This window comes from Hyperoodon ampullatus (assembly GCF_949752795.1).
Source record: "Hyperoodon ampullatus genome assembly, chromosome: 2".
In the NCBI taxonomy this organism is placed as follows: Eukaryota; Metazoa; Chordata; class Mammalia; order Artiodactyla; family Ziphiidae; genus Hyperoodon; species Hyperoodon ampullatus.
Genome location: NC_136915.1, coordinates 27,231,428 through 27,248,075, shown reverse-complemented (window position 1 = coordinate 27,248,075; position 16,648 = coordinate 27,231,428). Strand labels below are relative to the sequence as shown.

At 51.7% G+C, this 16,648-nt stretch overlaps 1 protein-coding gene across 3 annotated transcripts in view; it reads left to right on the top strand.

Moving 5' to 3' along the window:
- The window catches only part of TRIM62 (tripartite motif containing 62), a gene marked incomplete at its 5' end in the record, with an annotated part of 30,301 nt that extends 25,163 nt beyond the window's left edge, over nucleotides 1-5,138 (top strand). For all 3 annotated transcript variants that reach the window (XM_079698440.1, XM_079698439.1, XM_079698438.1), the window contains one exon: nucleotides 4,473-5,138. In XM_079698440.1, coding sequence (XP_079554566.1) covers nucleotides 4,473-5,023 — 551 coding nt within the window. In that variant the 3' untranslated portion in view covers nucleotides 5,024-5,138. The remainder of the gene's footprint in view (nucleotides 1-4,472) is intronic.
- Between the last annotated feature and the right edge of the window lie 11,510 nt (nucleotides 5,139-16,648).

Sequence of the window (16,648 nt, the reverse complement as noted above, 5' to 3'; positions counted from 1 at the left end):
CTTTGCTCCGGCCACCTCCCTCTCCTGGGCTGCTCTCTCCTCCTCCTGCTTATCTGAATCCAATCATTCTGGGTTCCAGCATGTTCACTGCCTAGCTGTGTGACGCAGGGCAAATGTCTGCCTTCTCTGAGCCTGTTTCCTCATCTGTAAAACAGGGATGAGGAAGGTGTGATTTGTCTCCCAGGGTAGGTAGGACAATTAAATAAGATTATTTATTTGTGATAATAATCCTGGAACTTAGTAAATGCTTGATACCTGTTTCTTATGATTATCATGAATCATCAGATGGTTCCTCAGTCTTGCTGAACAGGCTTTCTAGGGCCACATAAAGGAAAGGACATGGTGTGAAAGATCTTAGCTCAAGTGCCAGCTCTGCTTCCACCCAAAGTGGCAACTTGAGCAAGCCACTTAACTCAGAGAAATCTCCCTGGAGCCTCAGTTTCCTCTTCTGAAAAATGGGTAGAGTAATTTGTGCTCCTGGAGCTGCTGTACTGGTCCCATAAGCTAGAGGGTGTGAAAATGTTTTTCGAATGCCCGTACTGTGCAGCTGAGGGCCTGAGTAGGCAGGAGGACTGAGGGGCCAGACTTCTTAAAGGCCTGGCCAGAGGAAAGAGCTGATTGTCCTTGAGAACAAAGAGGCACAAGCCACTTGCTGCCAAGTGATGGTGCTGGACTTTGGGGTTTCTCTGCCACTTGGGCCACTGCAGTATGTGGCTGATGGTGGCCAGGAGACAGTTCCTGGGCCCCCCGCAGTCCACGCTCCTTGCCTTTTGACCTTGAGGTCTCAGAGAGGCTTAAATGGTTGGAGAGCACAGCTGGAGACCAGATGGACTGCCTCAGTGCCTGCTTTCTGTTTTTATAAAAGTGTCCCAGGACCTAGAAAAGAGCTCTGACCTGTAAAATTGTGAACCCCAGGGGACGGGATTTGTTTTGCGTCTGTCTGACGAGTCTGTCACCTCTCCTGAGAATAAAGGATGGATGGAGTCAGTCCCGCACAGGGACTGACTTCTCAGAGGGGGAAAAGGTATTGCCATGTCCCCAGCTGGGTACCTCTCTGGTCTAAAGGCTGTTACTCCTGTCAGCCCTAGCCCCTGGGAGGACTTGAGAGAGGCCCGAAGACAGGACCTCTGTTTATGAGGAGGTGGACCTCAGCCCACCCTTTGGGGTGTAAAAGCCTCCTAAGAATCAAGCCACACCCTTTGCCTCAGAAGAATGCCAGGCCCTGCCTCTAGCCTCACCCTATGGGCTGTTGGGCCCTGCCCCCTGTGGATCAGGTCCCACCCACCCCCAGCCCCGCCTCTATTGCCAGAACTGACCAATGAATGGCAGGCCCCGCCCCTAAGCACACCCAATGAGTGGCAGGTCCTCTCTCTGGCAAGTCCCTTGGGCTTCAAGCCTGTGGGTCCACGCCAAGGAGTTAGCTCTCAGTGCAGTGAGGATTTCCTCCGTCCTACAGGCGCAATCTCAGAACCACTGAAAGCCCACTTGCCTGGCTCCTAGGGTGTCCTCCCCACTCATCAGTGGCACTGGAAGGGCCCACGTTGCCCTACTTAGGCTTAAGAGTATGGGGCTGAGCCCTCCTGCCTGCGTGCTAGTCTCCCCACTGGTCCTTCTAACCTCGGTTTCTGCCTGCCGCTGGTCTCCTCAAATCATCCTGGGCACCTCAGACATAAGGCCCAGTTTCCCATGGGGCACTCAACCACAGCTGCCCACACCTTGGCAATGTGCCCGCTTTGTCCCTCTTGCTCCTCTGCCATAGACACCTGAGTATGACCCACATTCCACAGCCAGTAGGAGTGGCCCCATGTGTGTCTGATTAGATGATTCTTCTCTCCCGGGCTCCCCCTCACACATACTTCCTACATCCCTTCCACCTCCTACCTCTGGATCCCACTGTGGGAATACCCACATTCCACATGGCAGGAGCCTTCTGGTCTGATAGGCTGCACTGTGACCAGATGACAGGGCGAAACGTTCATACACTGATTCAGTGTCCTCCTTCTCATGCCTCCCCTCTTCCATGTCCCTGGATAGAAAATTGTGTTTCCATTGACCCCTCTAGTCACAGGGCTAATTGTTTCCATGCAGCCCTCTGACTTCTAAGAACAGGAAAGAAGAGTGTAAAACTCAAGACTAAATTTATTCCTGACAGAGCTCATGGAAGGAGCTTGCTGTAAGTCAATGGCCAGTTTTGTCAGTGGACTGTGAACAGGAGCACAGTTCAGGGACTGGCTGTCACCCCCTGTTATTGATGATTGCCATCGTTGAGGCATTTTACTTCTCTGTGTATATGCAGCCAGCAGACGTGGCTCAAATAGGAGGTGATGATGCTCCTGCCATGTATAATCATGCCTCCGCTCCGCCAGATAAGGAAAGCACCAGAGAGCCAGCTGGAGGAGTCCTTTCTTCGCTCCAAGGAACTAGTGACAGGATTCCTTCTCCTTTTCTCCCCTCTGCCTTACTCTGCCCTGGAAGTGCTCATCCAGGCTAATGAGAGCCAATTCTAGGTTCCTCCTTCTGGCTGAGCATCAGCTCCCTCAGGGAGGCAGGAGTAAACAGAGTCCTTGACAAGAGTTCATGAGACTTTGAGAGCCAGACCTGCTAAGCCAGTGTGGCCGGGTGCCCCAGCCTGTGCTGCCTGCCCAAAGACCAACACAAGGGGGGTCAGTTTAATTTGGTGAGCCTTTCTGGAAACATTTCGCATGCCAGGCCATGTGCTGGGCACTGGGCCCACCAGGGAGAGTACACAGTCCTTGCCCTCCTGGTGTACATGGGGGTAAGATATGGGCACAGAAGACTACCCCACGTATCAGGAGAGGGGCACAAACAAGGTTAAGGAATTTGAGTAAGGAGTGAGCATACCTGCTGGGCAACCAGGGAGGCTTCCCTGAGGATAGGACCTGGAACTGAGCCTCATGGGGTGTGATTACAACAAGCAGAGATGAGGCGGTGGAGGGAACAGTCTGGGCGAAGGCTCTGGGCCTGAGTGGGGTGGCGGGTGTTGAGTGAGAGGTAGGCAGGAAGAGAGGGCTAGAGCTGGATTGCACATGGTCTTGATTAGACCTGGCTCTGCCAGTGTTTGCCTGGTGGTCTGAGACTAGTCACATCTCCTCTCTGGGTCTCAGTTTCCCCATCTGTCAAATGGGAGAGTTGGCCTAGAATCAGTGGTTTTCAACTTTTTCAGACCCATCATCTACTTTTTATAACAAATAATTTGTAATGTCTCAAAGATAGTATGGCCTTTTCACAATTTCAAGTATATATACACATATACATATATATGTATATGTGTGTATATACTCTATGATATAAAGGAAAAATAGAAGGAAATTATTTATAATAAAATATTGTATATGTCAATATGTAGATGCTCACTCACAACCACCCTAGAAAACATAATGAACGAGTCAGGTGCTCACACCATAGCTAAAACATCATTCTGCCTCAAATGCAGTCTTAAATAGGTAGGTTTTATTGGTCAATGGTGTTCTTCTTAGAGATGTATTTCCAAAAAAGTGAACAATTCTCAGTGACATTCCAGACAAAACAAATTCAGTCTTCCCCCAGTTTATATGGTAATTGCATTTCAAAACATTCAGTATATATTAAAACTGTACAAAAATTATTTCATGGGCTTCCCTGGTGGCGCAGCGGTTGAGAGTCTGCCTGCCGATGCAGGGGACACGGGTTCATGCCTCGGTCCAGGAGGATCCCACATGCCACGGAGCGGCTGGGCCCGTGAGCCATGGCCGCTGAGCCTGCGCGTCCGGAGCCTGTGCTCCGCAACAGGAGAAGCCACAACAGTGAGAGGCCCGCGTACCGAAAAAAAAAAAAAAATTTCATGTTTATATGTAAACTGGAGTTAAGCTGTAGCTTCAGGTCATTGTGAAGATTTTTCATCCACATGAATATCTGGTGGAGCGTCTGAAACTCATCGGTGGGTGCATGGGACTGCCCTGTGCATTTCATACAGGGCATTTAGCATCCCTGGATCCCACCTACTGAGACAACACAAACACCCCAACAAATTTCCAAAGCACCCCATAGGGTGATTATCCAACCCCCGAATAATCTTTAAGCCCCCTCCCAGCTCTGAAATTACCCAATTCTGGGTGTGGGACATGGGACTGTAGGCAAGTCATGTCCTCTCTATGAGGACATAGAGATTTATTTATTCAGATTTATTCAACAAATTTTGTGGAGTGCCCACTGTGTGCCTTGCCCCAGGACACCATCAGTGAACAAGCAGCCATAGCTTCTGTCCCCTGCAGCCAGGTTAAAATCTGAAAGGACCTTAGCTGTCACCCTTCCATTTTACAGAGGAGGAAGCTGAGGCCCAGAGAGGGCAGGCTTGTATTCAGCATCACACAGCCTCCTGGGGGCCAACCAGAACCCGTCCTCAGGGAGGCACCATAGAGTGGGTCCACCGCCTTCTCTCCACTCATCTCCTCTTCCTCCTCCATCCCCGGCAGTGCCAGCCGCCCTGACCCTGGACCCGGGCACTGCCCACCAGCGCCTCATCCTGTCCGACGACTGCACCATCGTGGCCTACGGCAACCTGCACCCACAGCCGCTGCAGGACTCACCGAAGCGCTTCGATGTGGAGGTGTCGGTGCTGGGCTCTGAGGCCTTCAGTGGCGGCGTCCACTACTGGGAGGTGGTGGTGGCGGAGAAGACCCAGTGGGTGATCGGGCTGGCACACGAAGCCGCGAGCCGTAAGGGCAGCATCCAGATCCAGCCTAGCCGCGGCTTCTACTGCATCGTCATGCACGACGGCAACCAGTACAGCGCCTGCACCGAGCCCTGGACGCGGCTCAACGTCCGCGACAAGCTCGACAAGGTGGGCGTCTTCCTGGACTACGACCAAGGCCTGCTCATCTTCTATAACGCCGATGACATGTCTTGGCTGTACACCTTCCGCGAGAAGTTCCCCGGCAAGCTCTGCTCCTACTTCAGCCCCGGGCAGAGCCACGCCAATGGCAAGAACGTGCAGCCGCTGCGGATCAACACGGTCCGCATCTAGTGCTGCGGAGGGAGACCGCAGGCCTGAGCATGGCCACCAGCGAGAGCCCTGCCCCGGAGAGCGGAGGCCGGGACTCCAGCCCAGCCGGGCCAACCTGAGATCTCAGGCCAGTTGTTTACCCTCATTTCCCTGTCTGTAAAATGGAGGTTGTGCTCCACGATTCCGAAGCTCTTCCAGCACTGATGTTCTGTAGCTCTGACCTTACTGGGGATGCAGCTTTGGTCCAAGGGTGTGACATGGCTTCTCCTCAGGGCAGCCCCTGCCCAACCCTCATCCCCCTCCTCTCAGGGGCAGGGGACTGCGTCCCTATGTCTCCCTCCTGCCCACATGCCCTAAGCTCAGGATGTGTCAGTTGTTGCCAGCAGTTGGCTGCCTGAAAGAGACACAGAACCCTCTTATGCTTCCAGGCCTAAGACTTGCCCCTGATCAAGCTAGTGATGGGCCGTTTTAGCCTCAATCCCAGCCCACAGTGGACACAGGCGGTAGCTAGTCCCAGGGTTGCCTGAGAACCACCTACTCCTTCCATCCCTGTACCAAGAGCTTCATGATTTTCCCACTTATCTGCAGGTAGAAATGAAGTTGTGGCCTGTGGAAGCCACAGGCACAGGCCGTGTGAGCCCAAGGCACTCACATCAGAACTTACCAGCCAGGGAAGACTGTCAGTAGTTAAGCCCACATGTTACAGTCACTGTGCCACCACCTTCCTGCCCACAGGTCTTAAGGCCAGATAATGGCACACCCCGACGTAGGACAAGCATCACTGGATGGTGGAGGTCCCCAGCAGCTCCAAACAAGGGTCCAGCCAGGCCTCTGTGACCAGGCTAGGGTGTAGCGAGGCTGTGGGGAGCAGTATTTTAGTCAGGCTCTGAGCACTGGGGTGGGTGTCAGCTGGGCCCCCCTCATCAATCTTGGCATCTGTCTCAATTGGGATCCTGTTGCAGAAAACAAGAGCTGCTTTAGCTTTAGACAAGGATTTATTACCAGGTCCCTAGTGGCTTTGTAAAATCATTGGAAGGGCTGGAGGAGCAGACTCTGCTGAATTTCCAGGAACAGCTCCCAGCCGCCAAATTCATCATGTCTGTTGTGACCAGGAACACTGCTCCCATCTGCAGGAAGCCCCTGCATCAAGAAGCCGCTGGCTGCAGAACTGCGCTGACTCTGCTACTGTCCGCACCAGTCAGTGGATGTACTGAGGGTGGCCGCCTCCCATTCAATTCAATTTCCAGTTCCAAATGTCTACGAGGGGGGGCCTCCCTGGTGGCGCAGTGGTTGAGAGTCCGCCTGCCGATGCAGGGGACACGGGTTCGTGCCCCGGTCCGGGAAGATCCCACATGCCGCAGAGCGGCTGGGCCCGTGAGCCATGGCCGCTGAGCCTGCGCGTCCGGAGCCTGTGCTCCGCAAAACAAAACAAACAAACAAACAAAATGTCTACGAGGGATTCTGTGTGGGGAAACTTAAGTCAGATCCAGAACCTGGGCTGCAAGGGAGTCTGGGAAATGTACTTTTCTTCTTTCCAGCCTCATCCGTACAAAAAGGCACAATAGAAGAAAGTTAGAATGGATGTTGAACAAGCCCACCTTCAGTTTTTGCCATTGGAATCCACCTCTAGGCCTTGGCTTTGAAGCAGCAGAGCCTCTAGTTGTCCTGCTCTGTGGCTTTGTCCTTGTCCAGGACAGGAGCCCCAGGAGTGGGCCTACAGAACCAAGCTGAAATGTCTCCGAGGCCTTAGCTTTTCTTTCTAGTCCTGGGGCCTAGATTCTGAACTTGGGGTCTCTGACCACACCCATCTCAAAGGAGCCAGACTAGCTGAACTTGGGGGGCTCCCACCTCACAACTGCTGCCCACTGGGGCCTCCCTTGGGTGGGAGGAATCCTCGGTCTCACCCCACCCATTCAGCTACCAGAATCTGGGCCACCCCCAGCAGTATTTTTATTTTAAATGTTGCCCATTTTGTGAGTTATGATGAATTTGTATTAAATTAAAGTTACAGGCTGTGAGCGGTCAGTTCCATTCATTTTGACACACACAGAGGCCTATCTATCCTGGCCCAGGCAGCATACATACATCAGCATAACTAAACCACAAAGCAACCCTACCAGGTAGATAGTATTATGCCCATTTTACAGAGAGGGAAAAATGAGGTTCATAGAGAGGACATGACTTGCCTACAGTCCCATGTCCCACACCTGGTAAGTGAGTTTAGAACTGAGTGAGCCCAAGGCACTCACGTCAGAACTTACCAGCCAGGGAAGACTGTCAGTCTTTGCCTAGAGGAGGGCGTGGTGTAGCCTTGGGAGCAGATGGGAGATTATGAGACAGTGGCAAGAGCCTAGTCACTGGAACCCCACAGACCTAGGCTTAAATCCAGGCTCCGTCACTGGGTGCCTTTAGAGAAATGACTTACCCTCTCTGGACCTCAGTTTTCTCACATGGAAAATGGGGGTAATAATCACACCAATCTCACATAATTTTTGCTCAGCAGCTCTGTCCTCTGGAGGAGAAGCTGCAAAGTGCAGTGCACTTAGGGAGGACCTGCCTCTCACACAAGATGCCACCCAGAATCAGTGCCTGGAACTGTGTGGGTTTTCTGAACCTCTGGGCTGGCTCTGCCCCTAAGCAGTCTCTCTTCTTCCTTATGCCTTGTGAGGGGTGTGGGACCACCTAGGCCAGGAAGGTCCCCAGGTCTGCTGTGTTGAAGGAGGTCCATCCCACCCCTGACTCACGGGGAAGCAGCCTGGCCAGGAGACAGGGCCCTGCATGTGGACACAAAGGCTGTTCACACTGTAAGTAGAAAGGCCACTGGGACGCCCTGAAGTTGTGCACTGCAGCAGCCTTGGAAACAGGACTCCTGGGCCTAGTCTTTGTTTTGTGCTGACTCATTTTGTACCGTGAGGGTCCCTTCCACAATCTCCTCACCTGCAGAATGAGGGAGGTTATACTGGATGCTCTCTGAGGTGGACCTTCACCTATACCAGGAGGCGGGGAACGGAAGAGAGGAAACTACCCCAGTCATTGATTTGTTTGCAGTTCTAAGAAGAGAGACATGAACAAGGAGGAGGAGGGGCCATTGGCAAGGGCAGAGGGAGAGGTCTCTGATTGGCTGATGGAGAACACCCCAGTTTACAGAGAAGTTGTAGGGGTTGATACTGGAGCTAGAGTATCTCCATCCCCCAGCTCCATGCTCTCAGATCCCTGTGACTCCCCCAAAGCCACACCCCTCTATTTTTGCTCAGTGGATCTGTCCTCTGAAGGAGAAGCACCCCATCCACGCTCCTTCCTTCGCCTTCCCCCACTCAGTCTCAGCACCAGGTCCAAGAAAGGCTGGTCGCTGCCCAGTCTTCACTCCCAGTTTCCAAGTGTCTGGGAGTAACTGTAGGGACCTAATCTGAACACACAACTGGGAACTCTGGGAAATCAGGGTACCTCTAAGAGGTATGAAGTGTCCAGAGAAATCCTGAATGGAAGAATCTGGGATTATCAGGCTAATACCAGGAACCCCACATTTAACAGGTAAGCAAAGAGGGGAGGTAAAGGCAGCACAGCCTTGGAGAGGAAGGAGGGATCAGGAGAGATCTTCCCCAGGGCAGGAAAGAATTGATAGAATGACAGAAACCCCCATTTGCATCCCTGTTTGTGGTCAGCAAGCAAAGCGCTGGCACTTCTTGCACCTTCTCTAACATCAAGACAAGCTCATGAGGTTGGTATCATTATCTCAGTGTTTGAGCTGGGAAATACTACTTGCCTGGGAACCCACAGCCAGTACTCAGCAGAACTGGAAATCAGACCCAGGCCTGTCCAAAGCTGAAACCCAGTTGTTCACTTACCTCCCTGGAAATGCTTTTCAACTTCGAAGACCGCTTCAGCGACAGGCAGCAGCCACCAGAACTGTGATCCCCCTGGGATTCAAGGTGGGAGCTTAACCCAGGCTCCACACCATTGAATTACGCAATTGTACCAGGCTCTGCTACCTTTAACAAGCCCAATGTGGGCAGAGCTAGTGTTTATTATTTCGATTAAGGTTACTTCGTCTATTTAATGTAAAGAACTTTTGAAAGATTGGCCTTACTTCCGTTGTCCTTTTTTCATAATAGAAGCCTGTCGAGAATGGTATGCCTGTTGGCGCTAGCCTTCCAATATTCAGCAAAGATTTAGTAAAAGGCAGAGCTTTAAATGGGCCTCCTAGTTTTTGAAGATCTTGCTCATCGTTTTAATTATGAATAATGGAGGCAGAGCCTCAGACTAATATAGCTTTAAAGATTGCTCATGTACAGACATTTTAAAATGTTAGGTATAGTTGATTCATGCCAATAGTTAAGATTATTAAACCTAGTTGTCATGAGGTTGAGAAACCAACAATTTTTTCATTGATGTATAATTGACATAAAACATTATATTACTTTCAGCTGTACAACATAATGATTCAAAGTTTGTATATATTGCAAAATGATCACCATAATAAATGTAGTTAACATTCGTTGCCACAAAAAAAAAAAAAAAAAGAATTACACAATTGTGAGTCAAGTCTCATCTGCAGGCTCCGCCTCATGTACCTGCCAGGTCAGAGGTGGACTCATGAAGGCACTATGTGACCCTGAGCGGGTCCCTCTCCCTTCCTGGACCTCTGTTTCTCCATCTCTATTAGGGAAGGGCTAGGGATCTAGTTAACTGATTGCCAAGGTACTAGCTCTGATGATCCAGGATTCTGTAAGTCTAATGTTGGTCCCGGGGCTTGGCCTGCTCAGCACCTAACAAGGCCATTAGCTCTGGGTCTTTCTCTCTGGGGTGGCAGCAGGCAGTAGGAACAAAAAACAGAGATAAGGTCTCTTTTTTGTGGTTTTTTTTTTCTTTTTTTTAAAGTGCAAAGAAAGGATGAATAGTTGGACCTCGAGTCTCTCCTTTGTTCATCTCAGCTACTGGTGTGCAGGAGTTAAACTACAACAGGCTCCTATAGAAGCACTGAAGTTAAACAGTCTCCCGTTAGCTCAGCTTTGAAAGGAAGAGGGGGAGAGGGCCCAACGTGGGGTGGGGAAGAGAGAGAGAGAGAGAGAAGGAGAAGAAGGTGGAGAGAGGAGATAAGGTCTCTTGACAGCACAGTCTCAGCTCAGGGGCTCTAGTGATGGGCCTTCCCTCCTGCCAGAGAGGACATCCCGGGAGGCTGACTGCACACACCTGGGCAGAATTCCTGGCTTCTTCCCCTCCTGCCTGAGTCTTGCCCTGTTCGCTATCCTCAAATGCTCCACCAGAATGTCGGTCGCAAAGGACCATGTCACAGGCTTAAATGCAGGTGGCCAGGAGTGGTGAGGTTGGGGGAGGGGTGGTGTGCTGGCCAAGGTGCTGAATTGTCATTGGCCACCAGGGCATGATAATTTCTCCTTACTCTGGGACACCTACAATTCTAGCCAGTGTCTCTGGGGAACAAGGGGTGATGGGAAGCAGAGCAGAAATCAGTAGAGGGAGTGAGAGGGGGAGGGGGAGGGGGAGGGAGGGGCGAGGGAGAGGAAGGAGAGGGAAGTAGAGATGCATTCAGGAAGCACAGCCTCCAAAAAATAGCGGGGGGGGGATACTTTTATTCTGAAATATGCTCATTTTCCTTTGTTTTTCTTTTCTATCTGGATTAAATTATGTGGATTTTTGTTTACTCTAGATAGAGAAAAGAACGGTCTTCCATCTTCTTTCAAAATTTTGACAGTTCTATCATATTTCTGACTATTACAAAATGCCCCCCATTCACCCTAGGAATTCAGTGAACTAGGGGAAGAGTGGACACTTTGGACCAGAGGACCAGGGGCTTCCTACTCTGATGTCATGACAAGGGAGGGCCTTTCAAGAGGCTGGAGCCAGGGGCACAAAGCCCAGGCCCTGGTGAGCTCCCCAAAACTGTGGGCCATGATGTGATCCAGTCTGAAAGCTGGAGGAGTTGGGGCTCCTCCAGCCCAATCCGGAGGCCCAGAGAGAGTTGCTTTCTAGCTCAAGGTCATATAGCACATGGCAGAGCCAAGGTCAGAACCCAAGTGTCCTGGCTCCCAGTCACTGAGGAGGGAGAATGGCCAGCTGAGAGGGCCTCCCACCCAGGAAAGAAAAAGGAGCACAGAGGGCCAGCTGGGAGGGGGCAGGGGCGGGGCTGAGGTGGGTGGTGCTCAGAGGAGAAGGGTCCCCATAACTAAAAGGTCAGCGGGGTGTAAGGGTGCCCTCAGAGTGGTGGCTTCAGCTCCTCGGCGAGGAAGAGGAACAAAGCAGAGTCAGGAAGTCCTCTCTGGGGTGGAGTTAGCCCAGCTGAGCGTGCTAGCCAGCATCACAGATTCCAGGATGGCCGCTAAGAGACCACTGGTCTCAACCCCATCATTTCACAGGTAAGAAAACCGAGGCCCAAAAGGAAAGTCACCAGCCCGTGAGGCAGAGCCAGGCCCAGACCCAGGTCTGCAGACTCACGGCCATCGGCTCTTTCCACACAACGTTTAATCTCCCCGCTGTGGATGCTGATGCCTCCTCCCACCCCCTGGGAACCTGGCATCAGAGCAGAAGGAGAAGGGGAGTGACTTGTGTCCCTGCAGCTCCAGGCACCAACAGCAGGTACCTTTCTCCATCTTCCTCCCCGAAGAGAATGGAGAATTGGCCTGGGCCTCCGTAGTCCCTCCTCCAGGGCAGAGTCAGTCGGTGCCTACCCACACCTGGTACCTCCCTTTCTGGCAGCAGAGCCAGAGCCAGAACTAGCCACAGCAGGGACAAAGCCACCTGGGCAGCTACTGGAGCCACGGGGAGTTGCAGGTAAGTGAGGGCACTGACCCGAGGGCATCCCCTGATTCCATGGCACTAGTGTCAGCCCTACTACCCCAGGTGGTCAGGGATTTGGAATTTTTTTCCTGGAGAAGGGGCTTTCCCTCACTCCCTGTAGGCTGAGCCCCTGGGCCTGCTTCCTCTGCCCACTGCACACCCCAGGCAAAGCCCCTCCATGACTAAGCTGCCAGATCTACAAGCCAGGAATGGGGCCCTGGGGCCCAGCAGCTCTCCTCTGCCACTGGGAGAAGGGAGAAGCAGATAAGCGCCCCAGGAGGTCCCAGAAAAAACAGAGACCAGCTGGAGGTGTGTGAGTCCCACAGATGCAGACTGAGGGTTGAGATCTGGGCAAACCTGCTAAATTGGGAGTGGACCCTGACTTGGTGCCTGACTCACCAGTGACCCTGGACAGCTCCTGGCACCACCACCTTATGGGTGTCCACACCCTGTTGGTTCAACAAGAGAGATGGGTGACCCTGGGTTATGGAGCAGCCCCCGGTTCTAAGGTTCTAACTTGAGGCAGCCTCATGGAGTTTGTCCAGCAGTGCCCACCCCCTTCACCGCCCCCCCTTCTTCTTTAAGGGCCTCCCTCTGTCACACTTCTGGAAGGCATTCCTCCATCCCTTTCGTTCCTCCAACAAAACTTACCCTCCTGTGTTCCTCGGGGTAACTGACTTATGGTTTGCAGTGCCTCCCTCCCTGTCCCATGCACACTTATAATAGAAACATCTTTTTAAAATATAAATAAATAAATAAATTTATTTATTTATTTATTTTTGGCTGCGTTGGGTCTTCGTTGCTGTGCGCGGGCTTTCTCTAGTTGCAGCGAGCGGGGGCTACTCTTCATTGAGGCGCATGGGCTTCTCATTGCGGTGGCTTCTCTTGTTGTGGAGCACGGGCTCTAGGCGCGGGCTTCAGTAGTTGTGGCACACAGGCTCAGTAGTTGTGGCTCGCGGGCTCTAGAGCACAGGCTCAGTAGTTGTGGCTCACGGGCTTAGTTGCTCCGCGGCATGTGGGATCTTCCTGGACCAGGGCTCCAACCGGTGTCCCCTGCATTGGCAGGTGGATTCTTAACCACTGCGCCTCCAGGGAAGTCCCAGAAACCTCTCTTAAAGAGTAGCTAGTGATGGGATTTCAGGCACCACACCAAGCAGGTGGGAGAAAGATAATAGTAGGGATAGGAAGGCAGAGGAGAACTCATACGACTCCACGTGGGCAGCACTACAGCAGCTGTTACTGTGTGGGCACAGACCCAGCCAGAAGTGACCATGGCTCCCAGGCACTGAACCAATCCAAGTCCTACTCTTGGCCAAGCTTTCAGCCCTCATTCCCCCTCACCAATACTCAGCAGGCTAATGGTGACACAACAACTGCCTTTCTGTTTTTGGGGGTCTCACGGTGGAGGAGAAAAAAGTGGTGCATATAATGTTAGAATCAGAGCACTCAGAATATTAGGATCCCAAATGGAAAATGTTAAGCAGGTTCTGGTCCTTACCACCTCCGCTTTTGTAATACCCATCCGCCTCCTAGAATGCCCTTGCCCTCCTTTTCCTTCCTGTTGAAATCTTACTCATCTTTCACGTCCCATTCAAGGTGAAGCTGCCCTCGTCATTCAGATCCAGCAGAACTCAATGCTCTGGACCCTTGTAGCACTTTGGGTCTTCCACTACCACTAGACCATGAGCATCCTGAAGCAGGGATCATGTTCCCCGGGGACATGGGTGCAGAGAGTGTCTCAGAAAATATTTGCTGGCTGGAACTGGTTAGTGCCCAAGCTGGAATCATGAAAAGCACTCCATCTCCAAGTTCGGAGGAAGCTTAGAGACCAGGGATGGCTCCTCCCTAAAGATGCCCAGGGTGAGCACACTGACCACCCCCAGCCAGATTGTGCACAGAGAGAACCAGCAAAGACTAGGGACATTGTTTGATTGTTTGTCTTTTTTTTTTTCAGTTATAAAACAACTTCTGCTTATTGCAAAACATTCAAATAGACGTAAGACCATAAAACAGAAAGTCCCCTCATCCCATTCCCAGGAGTCAACAGCTGTTAACAGTTTGGTGCAGGTCCTTCCAGACATTCTTCCTTATGCATAAACAAAAATAGAATTTTCTTTTACAAAAATACGTTCACTCTTTATTTCCTATGAGTTCCGTAAATTCCTACAAATAGAATTTGTTAGTCAAAAGCCTTGCTCATTTTAAACGTGTTGCTTTCCTAAGTAAATTTTTTTTCTTATAACATGTTCATCATAGAAAATTTGGAAAATACAGTCAAGACACACAGAGTAAATATTACCCATCAACCACTGTTCGGAGATAACCACTGCTAGCGTTTGGGTGATAAGGTCTACAGTTTTTTTTTTTCCATGTGAGTATTATTTACCAAAGTCGAACACACTCTCCTATTGTTCCGTAGCCTATTTTTTTCTCCACTTAATTTTTTTTTCCATGCTGTTAAATAGTCTTCTACAGCATCAGTTTAATACAGTAAGGATGTTTGACCTTGAGGGCCCCCCTAGAAGCCTGCTCTTTTTTTTTTTTTTGCGGTATGCGGGCCTCTCACTGTTGTGGCCTCTCCTGTTGCGGAGCACAGGCTCCGGACGTGCAGGCTCAGCGGCCATGGCTCACGGGCCTAGCCGCTCCGCGGCATGTGGGATCTTCCCGGACCGGGGCACGAACCCGTGTCCCCTGCATCGGCAGGCGGACTCTCAACCACTGCGCCACCAGGGAAGCCCGAAGCCTGCTCTTTCTAAGCCCCATGCTGAGTAGGGAGCCTGCTACAACAGTGGGCCAGAACCTGTTGCTCCAGGATGTAACCTTGGCCTGCCCCTACTTTCAGGAAGGGAAGGCCCAGGAAGGCCTTGAGCACCTACTGCCTCCACCCCTCCTGAACGAAGGCCCCAACACCTCACTGATGGGCTCAGAGCTCCCCTGTAACTTCTCCACTGCTGCCCACCGGTGCAGTAAGTAGATACCTGCCTTGCCCTTTCCTCGGCTGCTTTCCTGGACCCTTGGATCCTCCAATCCTGGGGGGTAGGGGACTTGGGTGATGCTGACCTTGAGGTGGAGAAGGGCCTCTGGAACCAAGTTGGGGGTGAGGGGAGCAGTGCCATTTGCCGTTGCTCTTCAGCCAGCTCTTCAGCCAGCTTTCCCTCATACTGACCAGATTGGGGGAGGAACAGGGACAGATGGAGGTGGGGGGAGGATGGGGGAAGGAGCTGAGCCACTTGAAAGTTTTCCAAAGCAAATACCCAATTTCCCAACCCAAGCCCATGCTCTGCCCCAGGAATTTACCAGCCAAGTAGTGTGGAATTAAGTGTGATCTTGAACAAGACTCCTCCACTCTGGGGGAAGTTTAGGGGTGGGTCTCAGTCTCCTCACCGACATACCACAAGGTTCCTAAGGCACGTTCCCAGCTCTGAAATTCTGTAACCCAATTCAAACCCATGTTTCCAAATGCTCTCTTTTCTCTCCAAGCCCCTGAACACCCTTATGATTTGTTAAATCTAATTGTACGCCAGGCCTTGAGGGCTCATTAACAGAATGCATATTATTAGCTGCCATCTCGTTTAATCCTTACAACAAGCCTGAGAGGAGGTACCATTTTATTCCCATTTTACAGATGAGAACACTAAGTCCAGAGAGTTAAGATGATTTTCCAATTAAGTGGTAAAGCTCAGATTTGAACCCAGGGCTGTGTGACTCCCAAACCCATACTCGTTATTAGCCTCCCATACCCATACCACTGTGATGTGTGCAGGGATCATTCTTCCCTAGCTACAGTTGAGGAAACTGAGGCCAGAGAGGGGAGGTGAATTCCTCAAGGTCACACAGCATGTTCATGGCAGAGCTAGGTGAATCCAGCCTTTGTGCCTCCCAGCCCACCCTCACCTCCTACATAGCACTGACCAGTTTTCACAGAGGGAAGCTGGTGAACAAGAAACAGTCCTTGGACTGGAGTCAAATGCCCAGAACTGATTGGGGGTGGGGTAGTCAGGTGGGGAAGGCCGTGTTTGTTCAGCCCAGCCTGGGTCCACCCTCCCCCAGCTCCGTCCAGGGAAGTGTTGACTTTGGGCATGTCCCGAAGGAGAAAAGGTAGCATTACCTATGGGTGGGGGAGGGCTGGGCCAGAGGAGCCCCATCCCCGCTCTCCTCCTAGAGAGTCCCACTGTCTTCTCCACTCCCTCACTCTCCCATTCAATCACTTACCTAACAAATCCCTACTGAGTGCCTATGATGTGCTAGCACTGAGATGAGCAAGGACAGGTGCATCTCAAGTCTCCAGCAAAAAGCCAACAGTGACCAGGCAGTCACAGCACATGTGCGGAGGGCTGGGCTAGAACAATAGGGGAGGTGCAGGAACTCAGAGAAGAGGGGCCTGCTGCAGGAGGTACCGCAGAAGCTGAAACCTGCAGCATGAGTAACAGCTGGGGAAAGTGTTCCAGGAAGAGGGAACAGCATGTGCTAGGGATAGGAGTCCGGAAATGAGGTCATGTGGTTAAGGGTTGAATATGAGGCAAAGGGGCAGTCCCTGCATCTCACCTTCTCCATCTGGTAAATGGGAATAGCATCTTGCCAACCTGTATAAGTCAAGGTATATAAAGCACCTGGTGTTGTTAGCATCACTTCTCTCCCTTTTAGTCCACAGACATGTACCAAGCCACAAGTGCCAAACACTGGGGGAAAAGTACTTTTGGCTACTTGTCTAAGATCACTCAGTCTTTGCCTCCAAGGCTGTTCTTGCTCTGTACCATGCCTCCTCCATACCTGGGAGCCCAGTATTGTGTGGGTCACAGGTCCTGAGGGCAGGGGCACAGCCTGACCCTGGGGAGCAGTCTACTACCACTGCCC